Source organism: Melanostigma gelatinosum, assembly GCF_949748355.1.
Source record: "Melanostigma gelatinosum genome assembly, chromosome: 10".
NCBI classification, from domain to species: domain Eukaryota; kingdom Metazoa; phylum Chordata; class Actinopteri; order Perciformes; family Zoarcidae; genus Melanostigma; species Melanostigma gelatinosum.
In genome coordinates this window covers 20686881-20704273 of record NC_136643.1, presented here as the reverse complement: position 1 = coordinate 20704273, position 17393 = coordinate 20686881, and the positions used below count along the sequence as shown (strand labels likewise).

At 42.2% G+C, this 17393-nt stretch overlaps 1 protein-coding gene across 1 annotated transcript in view; it reads right to left on the bottom strand.

Annotated features, from left to right (window-relative positions):
- Window positions 1–2229: 2229 nt before the first annotated feature.
- The window catches only part of thsd7ba (thrombospondin, type I, domain containing 7Ba), a gene marked incomplete at both ends in the record, with an annotated part of 97057 nt that continues 81893 nt past the window's right edge, over window positions 2230–17393 (bottom strand). The window contains 12 exons of the mRNA XM_079276516.1: window positions 2230–2311; window positions 2596–2683; window positions 3024–3219; window positions 3904–3986; window positions 5208–5303; window positions 6280–6453; window positions 9325–9493; window positions 10109–10254; window positions 11649–11766; window positions 12332–12447; window positions 12789–12933; window positions 16893–17049. Of these exons, the coding sequence (XP_079132642.1) occupies window positions 2230–2311; window positions 2596–2683; window positions 3024–3219; window positions 3904–3986; window positions 5208–5303; window positions 6280–6453; window positions 9325–9493; window positions 10109–10254; window positions 11649–11766; window positions 12332–12447; window positions 12789–12933; window positions 16893–17049 (1570 nt within the window). The remainder of the gene's footprint in view (window positions 2312–2595; window positions 2684–3023; window positions 3220–3903; window positions 3987–5207; window positions 5304–6279; window positions 6454–9324; window positions 9494–10108; window positions 10255–11648; window positions 11767–12331; window positions 12448–12788; window positions 12934–16892; window positions 17050–17393) is intronic.

The window sequence follows — 17393 nt, the reverse complement described above, 5'->3', positions numbered from 1 at the left end:
CAAATAGCATGGTACTGTAAACAATGAGTGAACATACTTTTAGATTTTTTTTTTAATATAACCCAACAGAATCAGGTCAGAGGTTTGCTGCTCTTTGTTTTAAAATGGAAATGTGCCCCAGATAACGAAGTGTATTCGTTGATCCTGTTATCTAGATATTCTCTCACAATTGGATTTCACATTGACTTCACATTTACCGTACTGTATGTCCCTTTGTCGGCCAAATATTAGAAAAAGAAAATACTCCAAAATGTTTGGCAACTTGGTAAAACAGAATCTTTCGCAAAGGCCACTCGGAGCACTTTCTGCCAAAATGGATCAAGCATGCTTACACACAATCAGCTGTGTAAATACAATTGTTACAACATTGTAGCAACTATATTTGCACAGCCATTAAGATTATAGAGTCACTGGTAAAATACATTCAAAAGGAGGTCAGATAACACAAGTCCAAACGTCCAGTTCGTTGAGGCAGAAAGAGAAACGGCGCAAACTCTGTTCAATACCAAAACCACCAAGTATTAGAAATGTAATTCTCAACAGCGTCGTATGAATAATGCACGAGAGGATGTTTACATGATGCTAAATGTATAATTATGGTCAACTAAGATGCTTTACGAAAAAACATGGATGTCTTGTACTAAAAGTGGAAATCTGAAACAATTCCAGGGCTGAATAAAAGAAAAGTTGTTTCTTTTTTGTGCAAGAGCTAGAAAAACAGAGATGCGATATAATCTACCGGACTATGTGCTCACAAATATTTGGTATTTGCTGTCTTTCGTGTTTTAAGCCTTTGCTAACAAAAAGTAGTTTCTCACCTTGCTCTGTCGTCTTACTTTGCATTTGGATGTAATAAATGGTGTTCAAAGAAAATGAAGTGTGACATCCTTTGAATAAAGTAACGCCTATTTGCTCTAGAAATACACTGTGTGATCTCGTGGATTGTTCGTAATCTCTATTCTTGTATCTGCTTTGGTGATCAGAGCTTTTTTGTTTGTTTTGCATTTGACGAACAAGTGTGTATGATCTTTATCATGCTGGTATTTAACAATTTGCACTAAAGGTCTGTGTATGTTGTTTTCTGTTAATTCTTAAACTGACCAACCAGAGGAAGACTTTGTGTAAAAGCCTGCCATTGGCTGCCTATTCGCTGTCTATTCGGCAAGGGCGCCGTCGCTGCGTCCTGTTCTTCATCCAAGACAATTGTGATTGGTTTAAAGAAATACAAACAAGCCAGAGTGACCCCCCCCCCCCCCCCCCCCCCCAACAATAGCAGAATGATAATGTGTGGAGCCAGACCTTCCTTTAGCGCTGACACAGCGCTGTGGCGATTGGTTTGGCGATGCAACAGTGGTTCATTCTTGACTGCATTGGATGTCAAAGCGGTCTGCCATCATTCAGGACACAATTCCACAAATTTGAGTTTTTTGATCTTATTTTGGCCTCAGTGGTCAAGTTTTTAAGAGAATCAGGAAGGAGAAATGACTGCATGATTGTATTGTTAAACTCAAGGCCAACCTGCTTTTGTACGCCACATATACACAACATATGGCATCATCAACAAAACACAATCCGACAGCAACAACTTGCATTACAATTAAAACACTAGAAAAGTCATTTGAGAGGAAAAAAACAAAGTGAATCAGCACTAACGTAGTGCATAGAGGATCTCCTTTATTCTCAGAAATAAAATAAAAAAAGACTGTTTATCCAGAAGGCATGTGACATTTCCTATTCACAAAGATCCAGCAGTGACGGGACAAAGTCAAATGCCAAATGTTCCATTGTTTCGTCTTTGAACGTCACGAGTGACTGCTGAGTCAAGATGATTTGTCTCCCTCACGACACAAATACCAGACAAATAATCAGGTGCTTCCTCTGGTCCTCATGACCAACCAGTGCTTTACATGTGTGTTCACATTGCAAGCGGTTAAAAAAAGAAACTAGAGGTCCATTTATTACCTATGTCTAGAGGCCCTTTGTCTCATTTGCACCATGTTCGGCTTCGGTTCCGTCTTCTTCGGGGAGGAAAGTTGGCTGAAGCCAAAAATCTGGGCGGTATTGCCCTCAGCAGCAAATCAGGTGCAATCGTCGTTACCACAGCAAATAATCGCCCAGCTCAAATTGGCCAACAGTCGGCTTTATGTGACGGACGTGCTCGCTAACAAACAGAACGTAGTCTGGAGTCTGTCTGAGGCCGAACGCGTCATGTGAGGTACAGCCGCCTGGTTACATATCCATGTCACCATCGTAGGCCAGGGTCAAGGGCTTCTGCGGTGGGGGAGACGTCTTCGTAGATTTGGATGGTTTGCTGAAAGAAATAGACAAGAAAAAGATGACAGTGTATCTGACTTAGCAGCACAGGCCAGCCCAACCCGATTGCAGTCTTTACAAAGAATTCCATTATCTGGTAGCAGCTGCACACAGCAGACAAAATACTGTGAGGAATATAACTCATACTTGACAGGGTTCTTTTCGAGGAGAGCAGATGGTTCGGAATTAGCTTTTGCCTCTCGGTGTTCAGTCTCTCGTTCACCTACAATAGGGCTTTTGGATCTTGGAATTGTGCTTAAGAAGTCAATATAGTATACCTACCAAACCAGGAATGATAATGCAATGATGAAGAGTATTAGGATGAATCCAACGGCAGTCACGGCGTAAACCCACAGCTTTACTCTTCCATCTGTGCAAGCAAAATGCAGTTTTATTACAAAGTTTTCAATGTATTTTACGTCTACATCTTTCGTCGGGAGATCTGTTTTTCCCCTCACATTTTAGAATAAGGAGTTCTCGTTTTAAAACATACTGCGGACGAGCAATTTAATTTTTATGATCAACTGAGCTTCTTTTTCCTTTTTTCTTTTTCTTTACAGCATATAATGATGAGCCAAAGTAAAGACATTGGCCCTAAAATGTATTCCACCTCCCGGCCCAGTGATCCTAGAGCTACAAAGACAGATTCAAAGGCAGGGATGATCTCTGGCACACTGGTCCAGCTGTGAGGATGATTTCAATTGCAGTACCTGGGCCAACAGGTCTTAAGGTCCACTGGCTGAAAAGGTCCTGGGCCTGAGACGGCCCAGGTTTTAATCTTCCAGAGTTGGTTTTCACATCAGCTTTCTTGTTGCTGTCCACCCCCGGGGTTCTGGTGCAGTAGTCCAAGAAGCCATGCGTGGTCATTACTTCAGTGTAACCCTTCTCACACCCACACACTCCGCTCTGCATTAGAGGGGGGGGGGGGGGGGGGGGGGGGAGCCAACACAGAACAATTGAGATCGTTACTTTCCCATTGCTGCAAAACACTGCTTACAAATCAGTCTGCCGTGCAGAGGGACTACTCTGCTTTACTCTACTCTTTTAAAATAATTTCTCCTTTTTACAGGTTGATTTATCCAAACCTCTGGAGAGGGTAGATTACAATAGCATTTGAAGATAATGCAAGATGCAAATGAGTCCCAGCCAGGCCACACACACACACACACACACACACACCTACACACACACTGGAACCAAATGCAATACAGTAGCTTCCAGCATTCACATCACGGGTTTGTATCTAAATGCTTTTATAAAAACACATAAAATGCTTCAGTGCTTCACTGTTTAGGAGTGCAGTTACGGCGAGGGTACTCTAAGGGGCAGTAAAACTTCAAGCTGAGGCTATTCTTTGTCATCTTCACAGCTGCTTGTGAGCAGTTTCACCCCCATCTGGGTGTGATCCCTAATTGACACGGACAATTGACGAATCCATTGCTATTAATGGCTTCTTTAAATGCCTGTTCTTCATAATTAGAAATGTCATTCGTCAAAATCCATTCAGAATGTGGCAGCAGCAGGAAAAAGCAAACGCACAGTGTGAGTTACACAGATCACAGCTGCCTGATCAAAGAGAAATGAGCTTACCGGTGTGCAGTGCGAGAAGGGTTTCGTGCACGGAGGATGGCAGTGTCTGACCGTGGTCGGCCTCTTCTGCGGGAAACACCCCCCTAAAGGAAGACAACAGGTTCTCATTTCTGTTCATTGATCACTAAATTAATGTACTGTCACACCAGATTAATGGCCTCAGTTGCCTATCGGGGGCCTGCGATCAATTTGTGAACATTTTAATTCCAACGTGGAAAATTGCATGTCAAAAATATCAAAGAGTAATGCCTTGGGATCTTGCCTTCTCTGCAGAGGAAGGTTATTCCTTCTGGGCTCATATTTGCCAGAAACACTTCCTCACAGCGATAAGATCACATTCACCAACTATTTACAGCACATCAAGCTCGCCTAAAGCTTTCGTTCCCACAGCGCTATTACCTTTGTTCTGTTGCTCTATGCCTGCTTCGTCTTCCCACAAATAGAAATGCATGATTATTTTTACATGGATTGAAAGCCTCCCAGCTAAGAGTCTGGCTTATTGATTACTTAAGTTACGAGGGAGAGGAGGAATCAATGGAGGATGCACCGAGTATGGGCAGATCAAATAAGGTGTTAAATTCAACAAGAACACTGTACTAAAAGTATTCCTTTATGTGTGTGTGTGTGTGTGTGCGTTAGTGTGTTGCTCTATGTGTTTCTGAGAGTGCAAAAGACAGAAAGTACAAGATCATCCCTCTGCAGGCTGCCGTGCACAATTCTAAAATGATGCCATTAGATTCTCATGCAGGGGGTGAAGTTACTGATCATTCATAGTGAAGGGTGTAACCCGTATAAAGTACGGTGCAATGCTATAAACTGAGATTAACAATTGCGAAAGACATAACATCCATTTTTTATATAAACCCTTCTCACTTGTTTCCAAATGTTTCAGTTAACACCTGAACAAGGAAATCCACTCTAAATGTCTTTCTAAACCAGCTGCACCGCTGCCAAAATTACCGAATTGAGAGCTGAGATGAATGAAGAAATATTCACAGACTGTCATGGCAACGCTTACCAGAGCCTTTTTTGAGTGATCAATCGATCTGATATCACAGCGCATATCCATGTGATCCAGGCTGCATAGAAATGTGAGACCCTGTGCAGCTTTTTGCTGTTCACACTGACTCGGTTCAGTGCAGGGGAGCAAATAAAGAACTGGGTCGCCTTCAGCTGCAGTGTGCATGAGGCCAGATATTCATAGATACTCATATTTCTACAAGAATGTCTGCGTAAGTTCCTGCGAGTGCTGCTGCTGCACGACGCCTCTGGGGTGGTGGCCGGAAGACAAGGCAACTACTCACCTGTGACGTTGACACCATCTGAGCGCTGACACCACACCGCTCTCTCATTGTTGCTCCATCCCCCCGTCCTCCACTGGTAACTGTGGCATTTCCCCCCTGTAGCAATGGCAGAGAGGCACAGATAATGCTCAGTAGCAGTTTGTGTTGGGCCGTTTACCTGCATACAGACAGGCTTATAGTTCGTGAAACCCAAAAGGAGCCTCCGATCCATAACATCTGTTATGAGCTGTGTGGGCTGTCTCACGGTGCAAGTACTGCTCCCATGCATTTCCAAGGTAATAGTGCACCCATACACACTGGTTAACATTGGAGTGTGGTTACAGGGTCAACGGAATGAAATGCATCTTTCTGATGCCCTCAAGAGTAGTCCTGCAGTGCATTGAACGGGTATTAACAGACGATTTCCACTCCATTGATCCATCTTGAGGATCACAGGCTTTCATTCTTGAATATCCAAGGTTTGTCCACTAATTGGCTGTCTATTTATAGGGAGAATAAAGCTCAACTTAACACCAATTAAAACCTAGTTTTACCCCATGGCTGCAGTGATGTAGAAGTGTACCCATGCGTCCAGTACACCCTGACGTCACAGCTGGGTGTGGTAACAGGTGTCAAAGCCTTGAAGCATTCAAACAGAAGTGAAAAAATACTGTTCATCTTAAAGTGTTTATGAACCTCATTAGTTTCTGTACTCCACCAGCTCCTGAGGGAAATCTTTGGCACTTCAGCTGATACATGCTCCACTACGTTCAGCAGCTAGTCATTAGCTTTGTATGTCTGCTGTTTGTTGCTGAGCAGGTATAGCACATGGTGGGTTTATCAGAGCTTATTTACTGAAAACAGTTAAAAGATGCTATAAAGCTCTGTAGAGCTGAGGGGGAAAGCAGCAGTAGGAGGATAATTCAGTGCAGGTCCATCGTGATCAACTACTTTCACATCGAGTAGTCGTGTGATCCTTGATCACAATATTGATTATGTTTGCTTTCAGTAAGGCTTTTAAATAAGGTTATGTAAAGACAACTCGCATCAATAAAACAAGGTTTTCCGACATTTCTACATGTTTCCTCAGTACCTTTGCAAGGCTGGGTCTCAAACACTTGATGTGGGCAGCTGCCCTGGTTCTCCAGGACCTGAATGATCACAGCTCTAGAGCGAGCTTGGCGACCAGTGGTCTCAAAACTCCGCCCCTCCACGCAGGTCAGCTGGCAGGAGCTCCAAGACGACCACACAGTCAAATGGCAGTCGCCTGAGGGCAGAAAAGGGACAGAAAAGCATCACTGATAGGCACAACTTAATCAACAACACTGTCAGACTGTCTTTTCTGATACTTGAGGGTGGTCTGTGTTCAGCTTGCCAACGCTATTTCCGGGAACATTTCATGGCTCCCCTGCTAGCTCCAGGAACATTTAAAAAAGATCGGAAACAACTTCAACACACAGCAGCAGCAGATAATGTACCAAATGTGCAAAAACAAATTACTCAGACAGCCCAGTGGGTATTCAGAAGTAATAGACACACCAGATTTATAAATTATACAATACAAGCTATAACTCTGAGCACATTTGATTTGGGAAATGTTTTCAGTGGACAAACGCTGGTTGATGTGTTCTGTGAGTCTACAAATAACATGACAACACTTGTTTCGTTGAAGATCCTTGACAGGGTCAGCTTGTAGTGATACTATCACGTGCTGTTACAGCCTCTCAGCCAGAAGAACCCTCTGATGCTCTGCCCCGGATGCCCATTAGTGTTTGTCTGTGGATCGACGCATATCATTGTCTTTCATCTTCACATGGATCGACTCCATCAGTCATGCTGCTACGCCTGTGGCAACATGCTGTGGCTAAAGCAGCAGAACACAGCAAACAGCAACACATATACACACACACACACGCCGTACATCACATACATCACAGCAAGGGCGAGTCGAGTGATGAATCGAGGCGAGGATCAGAGGAGAGTGAGAGACAGATGAGCAGAAGCAAGAACTACAAGATGGTCTCGTCGTAGCAAAAGCTAACAACGCGTGGCAGGAGCCATGACAAAGGAGACCAGACTTGTCTTTTTATCAGATGATAATGATTGCTTCTCTTTAAAAAAAATGAAAAAAGATATATTCCAGTACTTGTAGCTGGCTTGCCCGCCAACTAATTGTGCCTAAGGACAATAAAGCTTCATTCCAGATTTTCAGTGTGGAAAGCCAGACGGTGACAAGTGAAGCAGGTCATTGCTGTCTAGCCAGCGGCTCCCTTGCTAACGGAAAAAGCTACATCCAACACTGTGGCCCAAATGTGGATAAAAGAAGAAAAACATCAGTTGGAATCTTGTAATGTTATTCAAGTCGACTATGATCTCCTGGCTTCTCAGTGCTGTGGTGATTTTTATAATGATAAGATTGATCAGACACAATTAAAAACCATGTCAACGTTTCATGCCATAGGTCTCTAATCTTCTTGTCAAAATGATCAATTAAAAGCACTGTGTGACAGTTGCTTCACTAAATTTAAAAAATAGCTACGTTCTCTTTTTGTCTCAATTTCAATATACTGGAGCCAGTACTATCGAGCCTGAATTTGGCATTACGTTCCTCATTTACTTGAACAATGGAGGAGACAGAACCAACAGGAACATAGTTACAGGAAGTCACTCACTATCTGGTCCACGGCACACAGGAAAAGTGCCAGCAGTACATTGCCAGCACTGGTGCATTTTCATCATTGTCTATCACTGAGAACAGCGTGCGTGTGGTTTGATATGTATCGCAGACTGCCAACAGTAAACGCGGTAGCGCTGTTAAAATTGCAAGGGAAACAAGTTGATCCAAATCGTCTCCTGACACATATCTCCAGCAGTGACTGCAGCTGCACAGCGCTGTACAAATGTATTTGAAGGGCCATTCATTCCAGTTTCATGTGTAATTTCCGTGTAATCGGCCCCTGATTTTCTTCGTATTATTGACCAGGACAGTGGAGCTTAAATTATGCAATTTGTCTCAGATCGAAATGCTGCGACGCAGTTCCCATTAAGTAGCAAAAAGGGAACATTTTTAATTTGGAAGATGATGGGCCAATTGCTTCCCTTCAGATTTATATCCAGGAACTCAAGTTAAACATACTTTTCTGGAGGCTGGTGGATCCCAGTGGTGGACTTTCATTTGACAGGTCTCAGATGAAGTTGGGTTAAAGTGTGACTTCAGTAGCAGACACATACAGATCATCATTTTCCTGTAGCTCCACCTTCGCTGTCTCTGGGCGCCAACGCTGCTTTTGCTGCCAGCCCACAGCGGGCTGGAACATTTGCAGCTGCGCAATGATGCTCTGCCATCACCTTGTAAGATCGTCCTTCTAAATGTATTCATCGTTGTGATGCAAAATGAGGAATTAGGGTAAACTAGAATAAACCTATTTTTTTCACCTTACAATTATTTTCATCTGCTGCTTTTGCAACAGCAATAAAAATACTATGAATGTTATCGAGGATATTCAGATTTAAAACTCGTTTGATTCTGTTGTTGCATTATTAATGTTGGAAAATCATTGCTTTTGCATTGGAACACAAGCTCTCTGCATGTATAATTCTGTAGCTGTTGATTGCTTTAGTTAGCGCAGGATGATTTTCCACTCTAAGTATTTCTAGGTTGTTAAATACTGTAGCGTAAAACCTGTCCCTCGTTTAGTTGCTCAGTATTGACTTTTTGCAGCGTTGATGCTCTTCGATATTCTATTAACTATAAATGTGAACTTTCTTCTATCGAAGTGAACGTTGCGGGTTTCATTTCTAATTTGTTATTGGACGTGTTCGACCAGATAATGCAGAGGTGAAAGGGTCATTCGTTAATCTATGAGTTTTATTGATTTTGCAACAATTATTTAGCAGCTGGAAATGTCAGCCACTTTGCAGAGAGGACAGTGCATTGGCAGATTCCAGGAAGAGAGTTCGCATTCAAAAACAAGATGATAAATTATAGAACAGGTGACCCAGGCCAAATCATTTTTTGCATTATGAATCCAAAATTACACAAGTAATAAATATCCCATGCACTAACACTTCATATACTGAACATCAATACATTTGAAAAGCAAAAATGTTAATCCAGTATATTTGAGTGCAGCTTTACCTGGACAGGGAACGAAGCAGGGCTGCTCCATCTCCTGTTGGATCTGCTGCCGCAGTTTGTCTCCACAGAGCTCCTCGTCCACTGGCTGAGGAGGAGAATCGGGCCAGCTGCCCTTGTGGACGACACATGACAGGCTCCTCCTCCGAAGCCCCTCACCACACTCTGCACCCTGCATGAACGACACGGACAACCGTGATCTTTTTGTAAGGTAACCAAAAGACGTTTCCTCAACATAATTTAGGAAAGAGGAAAGTCGTCACTGACCGTACCACTTGACTTGGCCGAATATTGAGAACTGTTTGTGAAAGAACGCTTCTAAACTAGCAGCTAAACTAGTTGGATGTTGCACCTCTGTAAGTTTAGAAGGACTAATAACTGGTTCACATTGGAATACATTGAATATCTACAATTTAACTTAATGGAGCTGTTTTTTCCAATTTGTGGAAAAATATCACACTTTAGGGACATAGATTTCTCTGGGTATTAATGCTTGTCTGCATTTATAAATCATCATATCATTTATAAACTTTAAGAGGTTTAAAGTGGAAGTTTCTTCATTGTTCAATATTAATCGCCAAGACACATTGTGTGTATTTTTGAAGTCTAACAAACATGTTGAATCCATTTCCTTCTCCATAAAACATTTACAAAGCCAATTTTTTTGACAATTTTGAAACTTGCATTGTTTACATCCATGTTTACTTGCTGGCATTCTTCTTTTTTCCCCAGCGTTTAACAGCGGAATATTACAACACACCTCCAGCATTCACAGTGCAGGTCATACCTCCACAGTGCACGGGGACCAGTCACTAAGCAGCCATGTATAGCAAGGCCTTATGGGACACGGCTTGGTCTGGGTGAGCTGGTTGGGACAGGGCCGACCCTCCTCGTGAGCCTCCTGCAGGATTCTCCGGCTGCGCACAGACTGACCTGCAGAACATCAAAACAGAAACTGTTAGGAACGATAGATCAGCAAACTGTGTGTACAGAGCATCGATGTTCAAACCGAATACTCTTTTTGCCTTTGTATGTATGAATCCAAAAACATGATGCCGTTCAGGGCCACTTTTAACATGACACACTGTGAGAGTACAGAACAAAAACACTGTGGGAGTCATAGGACAATACTACATGTGAGTCAGTCGAGAAAACTAATTACATCATGACGCAAGCATAAGGACCCATAAAATAATGAGTGGCAGAAATGAATGGGGTCTATTTATTTAGGAGTGAAAAGAGGCTGCGCCTTCTCTTTAGCCCATGAAATATTTTCCTCATGATGAACTGGACCAATGCGACTTTATGCTCAGATCAAATACTTTATACACAAGTGTTTTGCTCAAGAGAGCCATTCATAATAGGTGGAAGGGAAAGTTTGGTAAATGGCAACACTTAAAAGGGCCGGCCACAGAGTGGCTTTGTTATGCTGTAACAGCTCAGTGTCTGGGTCCTCTGAGGCTCAGCAAAGGCATGGCCTCCATCAGCCATCCAGTTAAGACAGAAGCTGTGTGTGTTTGTGTTATGCCAGGGGAGATGCTTGAGCTCCGTGGGCCCCGGGCAGACACAGCAAAAAGGACATTCAGCTCTGCCGTCTCAAAAATCAAACCAAAACATTAGCGCTCCCACGAGATCCTGACAGAACAAGAACCTCCCGTCGTCTGACACAGATACGACGCAAAATCCCTCATCAAGGCTGACAGATGTGTTTCACATTGTGTGAGAGAGAGAGAGAGAGAGAGAGAGAGAGAGAGAGAGAGAGAGAGAGAGAGAGAGAGAGAGAGAGAGAGAGAGTTGTCCCCAGTTGAAAGCCTGTGTAAGTGTACGCTTACTGGCATGAGGGGTGGATCGTGAGAGACAGACAGTCGACGACACATTAAAATGAATGAACCTAAGAAGATGCCGTTTTTGAGTCTCTCTAATTGACATAATAACACACGATTGGAGCCCTGAGAAGCATGCATCAAGTTTAGTTTAATGTCAACCTGCTGTTCTTAAAATCAAACCTCATGTTAATTAACAAAACTGGGATTCATACAGCATATACTATATATATACAGCATATACTATATATATATATATATATATAGTATATATAGTATATATATATATATAGTATATAGGAAACAAACCGCATACTGTTTGCCTATATAATAAGGGTTTGGATGACACACTCTCTTAAATATTTTAATGCATTTAAATGTATTCATGCATAATTTAAAGTCTTGGTGAATGCCTCAGTAGAAGGAATAATGAGGCGCTGCACATGTGGTCGACTCTGTGTATCAGGTCGGTGCTCCCGTCGGTTTTGACTGAAGTTTGTTTACCTTGGTTACCACAGCTGTGCGAACATTCCGTCCACGGCGACCATTCAGAGAGAATGCAGTTGACAGGACAGTTAACCACGCAGCTCTCTGACAGCCTCCACTTGTTGATCAGACCAAACTGTGGAAGAACAAGAGAGGAGCTGTGAGAGGGGACGGCTAATTATTCCCACTAAGAAGAAAGGAGTGCCCATATTTCCATATTGTAAATGTGCTGCAGTTCATTTCAGGACAGTGGAGATGTAGCAATTAAACAATTTTACCATTAACCTCGCTTCCAAATGTTATTGAGCTTCATTCTTTGAATTATTTTGATAGGGAATCACATTGTAAATGTACATTATTCTTAACACATTCTTGAAACCATTTTGCAACCCACCAGTGAGAAATGTTACAGCAATTGAAGTAGCAGTATTTAATTTACAGTAACTTGGTGCTTCTTCAAGACCACCATCTATCTTTGCACAATTAAGTCAAGGCAATTGAATTAAGTTGCGTTTTGGCTTGGTGGCAAACTGCTGTCTGTCATTTGGCCCTGTCTACATTGCTTAAGATTTCCAAATATATGGCATCGGAAACAAAAACAAACATTACTTATATCTGGCTGTCCATAGTGAAAAACATTTTAATTTCATCTGTATGACTGCCAAATCATGATTTTTTCTCACTGAACTTAAGGTGATTACCTGCTTGCACTTCTGCAACTCCACTATCTTGCCGTCGCTGCGAATACAGTCCACGAGACGAAAACATGAACCCTGACCACAGATGGCATTTTCGCTCAGCTGGCATGTACTCCAGTCTGCAACACACACGCAAGCACACACACACACACACACACACACAACAACATATCTGGACATTAGTCTCACTGCCAGAACAGCTTGTATGGCCATACCAGCAGGATCACTGTCAGTTCTAAGCAGCAACAGTGTGCTAAACTAATAATCCGTTATTTTGGGAATTTTTACTTTTTCTGAACCGCGTCTTGCACAAGCAAACCTGGACAAGCACACATGCCTTGCTTTACATTCATTCGGTTCAATACATTTGCAGTGGGATTAAAAAGTCTACTGCCAGTTACTGGGAGCTGCCCGATCGCAAGTCACTTGTAGCTCCGGCCTGGTGTCCAGATCGTCCTACCTGAGACTCTGTACTGGTAGGAGAAGCAGGTGCTGTTGAGGATACAGGGCTCTGACTGGACCAGCTCTGGACAGGCTGAGCTTTCCGAGGCTGCGAGGCGGAGGATGTGTCTGCTCCTGCTACGTGCTGTTCCTTTGTGACATTGCTGCACAACAATAACAGCGTCACCACAAACACAAACTTGTCAAGAGCACAGCAGGTTTATTTTCAGAGATGAGGGAGACGGGATGAAGCTGGTTGGAATTAAGTGGTCCTTCGGTAGGCAAGAGAAACTGAAAGCTGTCTCCTGCATTTACATTTGACTAACACATTATGATCACATTGTAATCACGCTTAGAGTCATCATGCAGGCAACCTAAAGTAAGAGTTGGGAATTAGTGTGCTAATTTGGGTAAAGATATTGTAACTTTGTGGAACATCAATTTCAGTTTTACTGCTAGGGTACTTACTGCTGAATACATTTCATATTTCACAGGTAAATCAAGTTATTCTTTAGAGCAATACCCTGTGTTAGATTAAATCCATATATCTGAGCAATAATCTCGTGGCACAACATCCTTTTTGATCAGGGAACTTGTGTTTTGAAATGTGGCAGGAAATGTGGCAGGAAGTAAGGAATGGATCTGGTGATGCCACCATTCGTCATTGTCAGTATGAAAGAAAATCAGCAAAGGAAATCATTTTGTACTGGTGAAGTATTGGGGATGGCAGTTGACATAGTAGCTAAATCTGGTACAAAGCATCAACTCTTTCTTTGAGATTACTGTTTCTTCATCCCTGACGAACACATTTAATGAAAGAGAGAAAAAAAACTGTTGAAGGTGAGATCATTCTCTTTACTTTGGTGCTATCAAAACAACCTGGCTTCTGACACATTGTGTCTTCTTTGAGAAAAATACACCGAATATAGTTTTTTTTGAAGATGTAATTAAAATATGACCTGCTGTTGTTGCTCATCCACAATCCTTTTCTTGTTTTTGAGATGATATGTCGATGATATAAAAGTAGTATGAGTGCAGTATATGCTTGGCATGGCCCTTTTGAACATTGTTTAACTTCCAATGTGGCATTGTAAAAAAAATGTTCTTTTCTTTTCAAGCCACCCAAAATCCAAACAGCAAGACATAAAATAATTATGACTAAGTATCCGAACATTTTGTACTGAAGTTGCAGTCACATTTTCTTATGCCACAGTACAGCGGTTTCTGTTTGACTCTCTCTCTATTTTTTTCTTGAACAAAATGTCAATACTTAGTTTTCACATGAAAGTTTACGCAAATTCAATGACACAAATCTGTATGAACATCCTCTTATACCCTGCAACTGGGACCTCGGAAGGAACTAGGACACGTTTGTGATCGGATTTCAACATCATATGACAAATACAGTGTAACTGCTGCCTTCAGTGTGCTATAAATGATGTATTTTCAAGCTGAAAGTCTAAATAATCCTGCAAAGCAGCTAAACCGGCAGAAACCTGAAGTTACTGTCGTGTAATGTTTTACACAGGGCAGTTGAAGGCAGGTGAAGACGAGCGTGACAATAATTGAGAGATCAATCATGAGAACTGTAAGAGTGCCACATTTACCAAGTGACGCTGGTAGCATGCAAGTCACTCGCATCACTACACGGGAATGTAAATCTGTGACGAGAGAAGCAAAGGATGTGTGAAAATGTGGTATATATAGAGGACATGTCAGCTCCGAGGGGAAAAGACAGATTCTACTGATGAACGTCTTTGCAGCATTTGTCCCTCTGCTCCTGATGCAGCACAACATGCACCTCAATCACTGTCGCCTCCTAATGAGAGACCTCTGTGTCAGGCTCATGAATCAGCCGCAGTCATGTGCCTCTAATGTTGTTCACACCGACTGTCACACTCATGCTCATGCATTTGTGTGCTACATATAGGGTCCTGCAATCTGCATGCTCAATATTGCCTTTGGTCAATGACGGATTAGGACCAGGTTCTGAACAAAACTAATAAACTAATCTCCTTCAGTTAAACCAAACCTGGAGGGGAAAGTTCTGTTGTTTTTCCCTGCAGGGAGCTACAGTATGGCAACTGTGTTGAAAATGTGTTGATACTGGTCTTGACCACTTCACATTGCAGCTAAAATTGTCCCGAAATTGTGCTCCCTGTAGCATTATCTAGCCCTCTAATTTAAGAATAGTTTCTAACATTGCCAAATATTTTCCAAAACACGTGGTGGTGTTGATAACTGCTGAATATGTTTTGCCGCATTACAGGTCAGAGTGTAGGCCATTTGTTTTCTGTTCATTTCATTTCAGTTGGAAATACATGATGCAGTCCTGTAGCCACTGAAAAGACAGCTCTGGGTTTATTCTTGATACTGTGTGACTTGTCACCGTTTCAGAGGGTCTTGGAGCTAAACACAATCCTGCTTAATTGTATTTTTATTGACACAGTTGGCTTTAACCCGAACTCAAACGAGGCTATGGGGAAGGAACATCATTGGCCATCATGTCCCTGTGAATGTATGTAGGCAATGTAGGGGACGATCACAGTGTTATTAACCAAGACGCTTTCCTTCATCACGGTGCCACCTCTGCACCCCACAACACCGCTGATCTCATCACAATCCTGCACACACTACACTGCGCTACACCCTCATTCCAGCTGAGAAGAGTAATGGCCCAGGGCAATACAAGTATCTTCAAGTACGGCGGACTGGTATATTTTACGCTCAGCACCCCTGTTAACACTATTTGCAAAGAAAGATGTTCCTTCCAGGACATCAGGAATTAAGATGTGTCTATTCAGGATCTCCATCTCTCATTAGCGTCTCAGAATGTCCCAGTCAGGCAGATGTCCAAACAGGTGAGAGTGAGACGTGGTTGTGTGGGAGGACAATGGAGATGGATCAGTATCAAGAATGACTCCGTGACAGGGCTTTCTGTATGAAAACATGGTGGAACTGTTCAAAACCTTTCACTTTCTTAATTACAGCGGTGATTGAAATTTACTTTTAGCAGTGGCAGTTTAAATGTATGGGCAAAACATTTGTGTACAAATGTACACAGACTTTTATTATTGTGGGAATGCCTGCAATTGAGCGTTCACTGTACTTGTGCAGGCCGTAACGCATATAATCATTTCAGATGGCTGCTTTTCACTGATGCCGCCTAAACTCGCAGATTGAAAGATCCATTGAGACAAAATGTCTGTGGAGAAATCGCAGTCTAAGTAAGTAATCTCTCCATCTCTTTTTTTCCCCAACCTGTTCTTTCACTGACTCCAATGTTCCAGCCCACTGAACTGTTATGTTTGACAGGAAACGCATAACACGGCTACGTGGCCAGAAGACCAGCAGCCTGTGGCTGGAAACACGGGGGAACCTATGCTACGTAGTTCAGGACTAAGGCCATAGGAAACTGGAGGAACATTCGTAGATGTATTAACACTTGCAGAATCTAACGTTGTGTTGCAAAATGTGATTTCAAACCACACAAGGTTACAAAGCAGCGGGGTGGATGCACCCGAGAGCTTTTTATAATTTGAACTGTTATTACTAATAATTACAAACACTTCCCTGGTGTGTAATTAGAATGGGACGTTTTTAAACTTTATATTTATAGGGAGTCGAATGAAACATCATGCATTTATTGGCATTTTATAGTGTTTTAATAGTGCTGCTGCTGGTGATCATTTGAATTCACAGAGCTATCAATTGTCTAAATAATGGAGTCTAGGAAGTGGGGTCTAAGTAAACAATCAAATACATTTTCCGCCAATAAACTGAGATGATAATTGATTCATCAATATGTCACTTCGTGATAACATGTTTTTAATCAACTCTAATACCAACATACAATGTGAATATGTGTATCACATGTGTATTTAATAGTATATAGTTATAACAGGATTGTAAACACACACAAATGTCAAAAATGTTAATTAAAAAAACTGAACAGCTTCTATTCAATACTGCTCAATGCTAACGGCTTATCTGGACATTTTCCCCAAATGTTCGCTTGTATGCTGATGATTATGGACATGTTTTCAATGACAATAAATGATCTCGCTTGGCACACAACCTGTCAACCAAGCAAGAAAACAGTCACTCGATTATTGCCACTTACCAGAGGGCAGTTGCTCCAAGGTCCCCAGGGTGCCATGACGCAGTCCTCTGAGCAGGCCAGAAAGCAGACTTGGGCTCTGGTTGGCGTTTCCTCCTCATCACACAGACTGTCGTCCAACGTGCTGTTCTCCCCACTCGTCGTTCCCTGCTTCACACACCTAGCAAAGCAGTAGATACGGCTGTATAACTAGTCTCTGGGGCACTCCCAACTGGGTCCTTTTTGAGTTTCGAAACTCATTTCTACGACTTAAAATAGATTTCACTCCTTTTTGCTCTCAGGTGAGATTTTGCTCCTCGTTTATTTCAACAGGGTCTCTATAAATGTGTGCCTATGTGTCTGGGTTCTCCAAACATTTATCTGTGTACAACTGAAACGTCGCTTCAAAAGGTCTATTTACTGTTTACGCTCTACATTGATTGCTTGTTCTAATGACTTCAAAATGACCTCTGTTTTTTTGGTGAGCATCACATTGCACTTATGTGAATGACTATGTTGCCATTC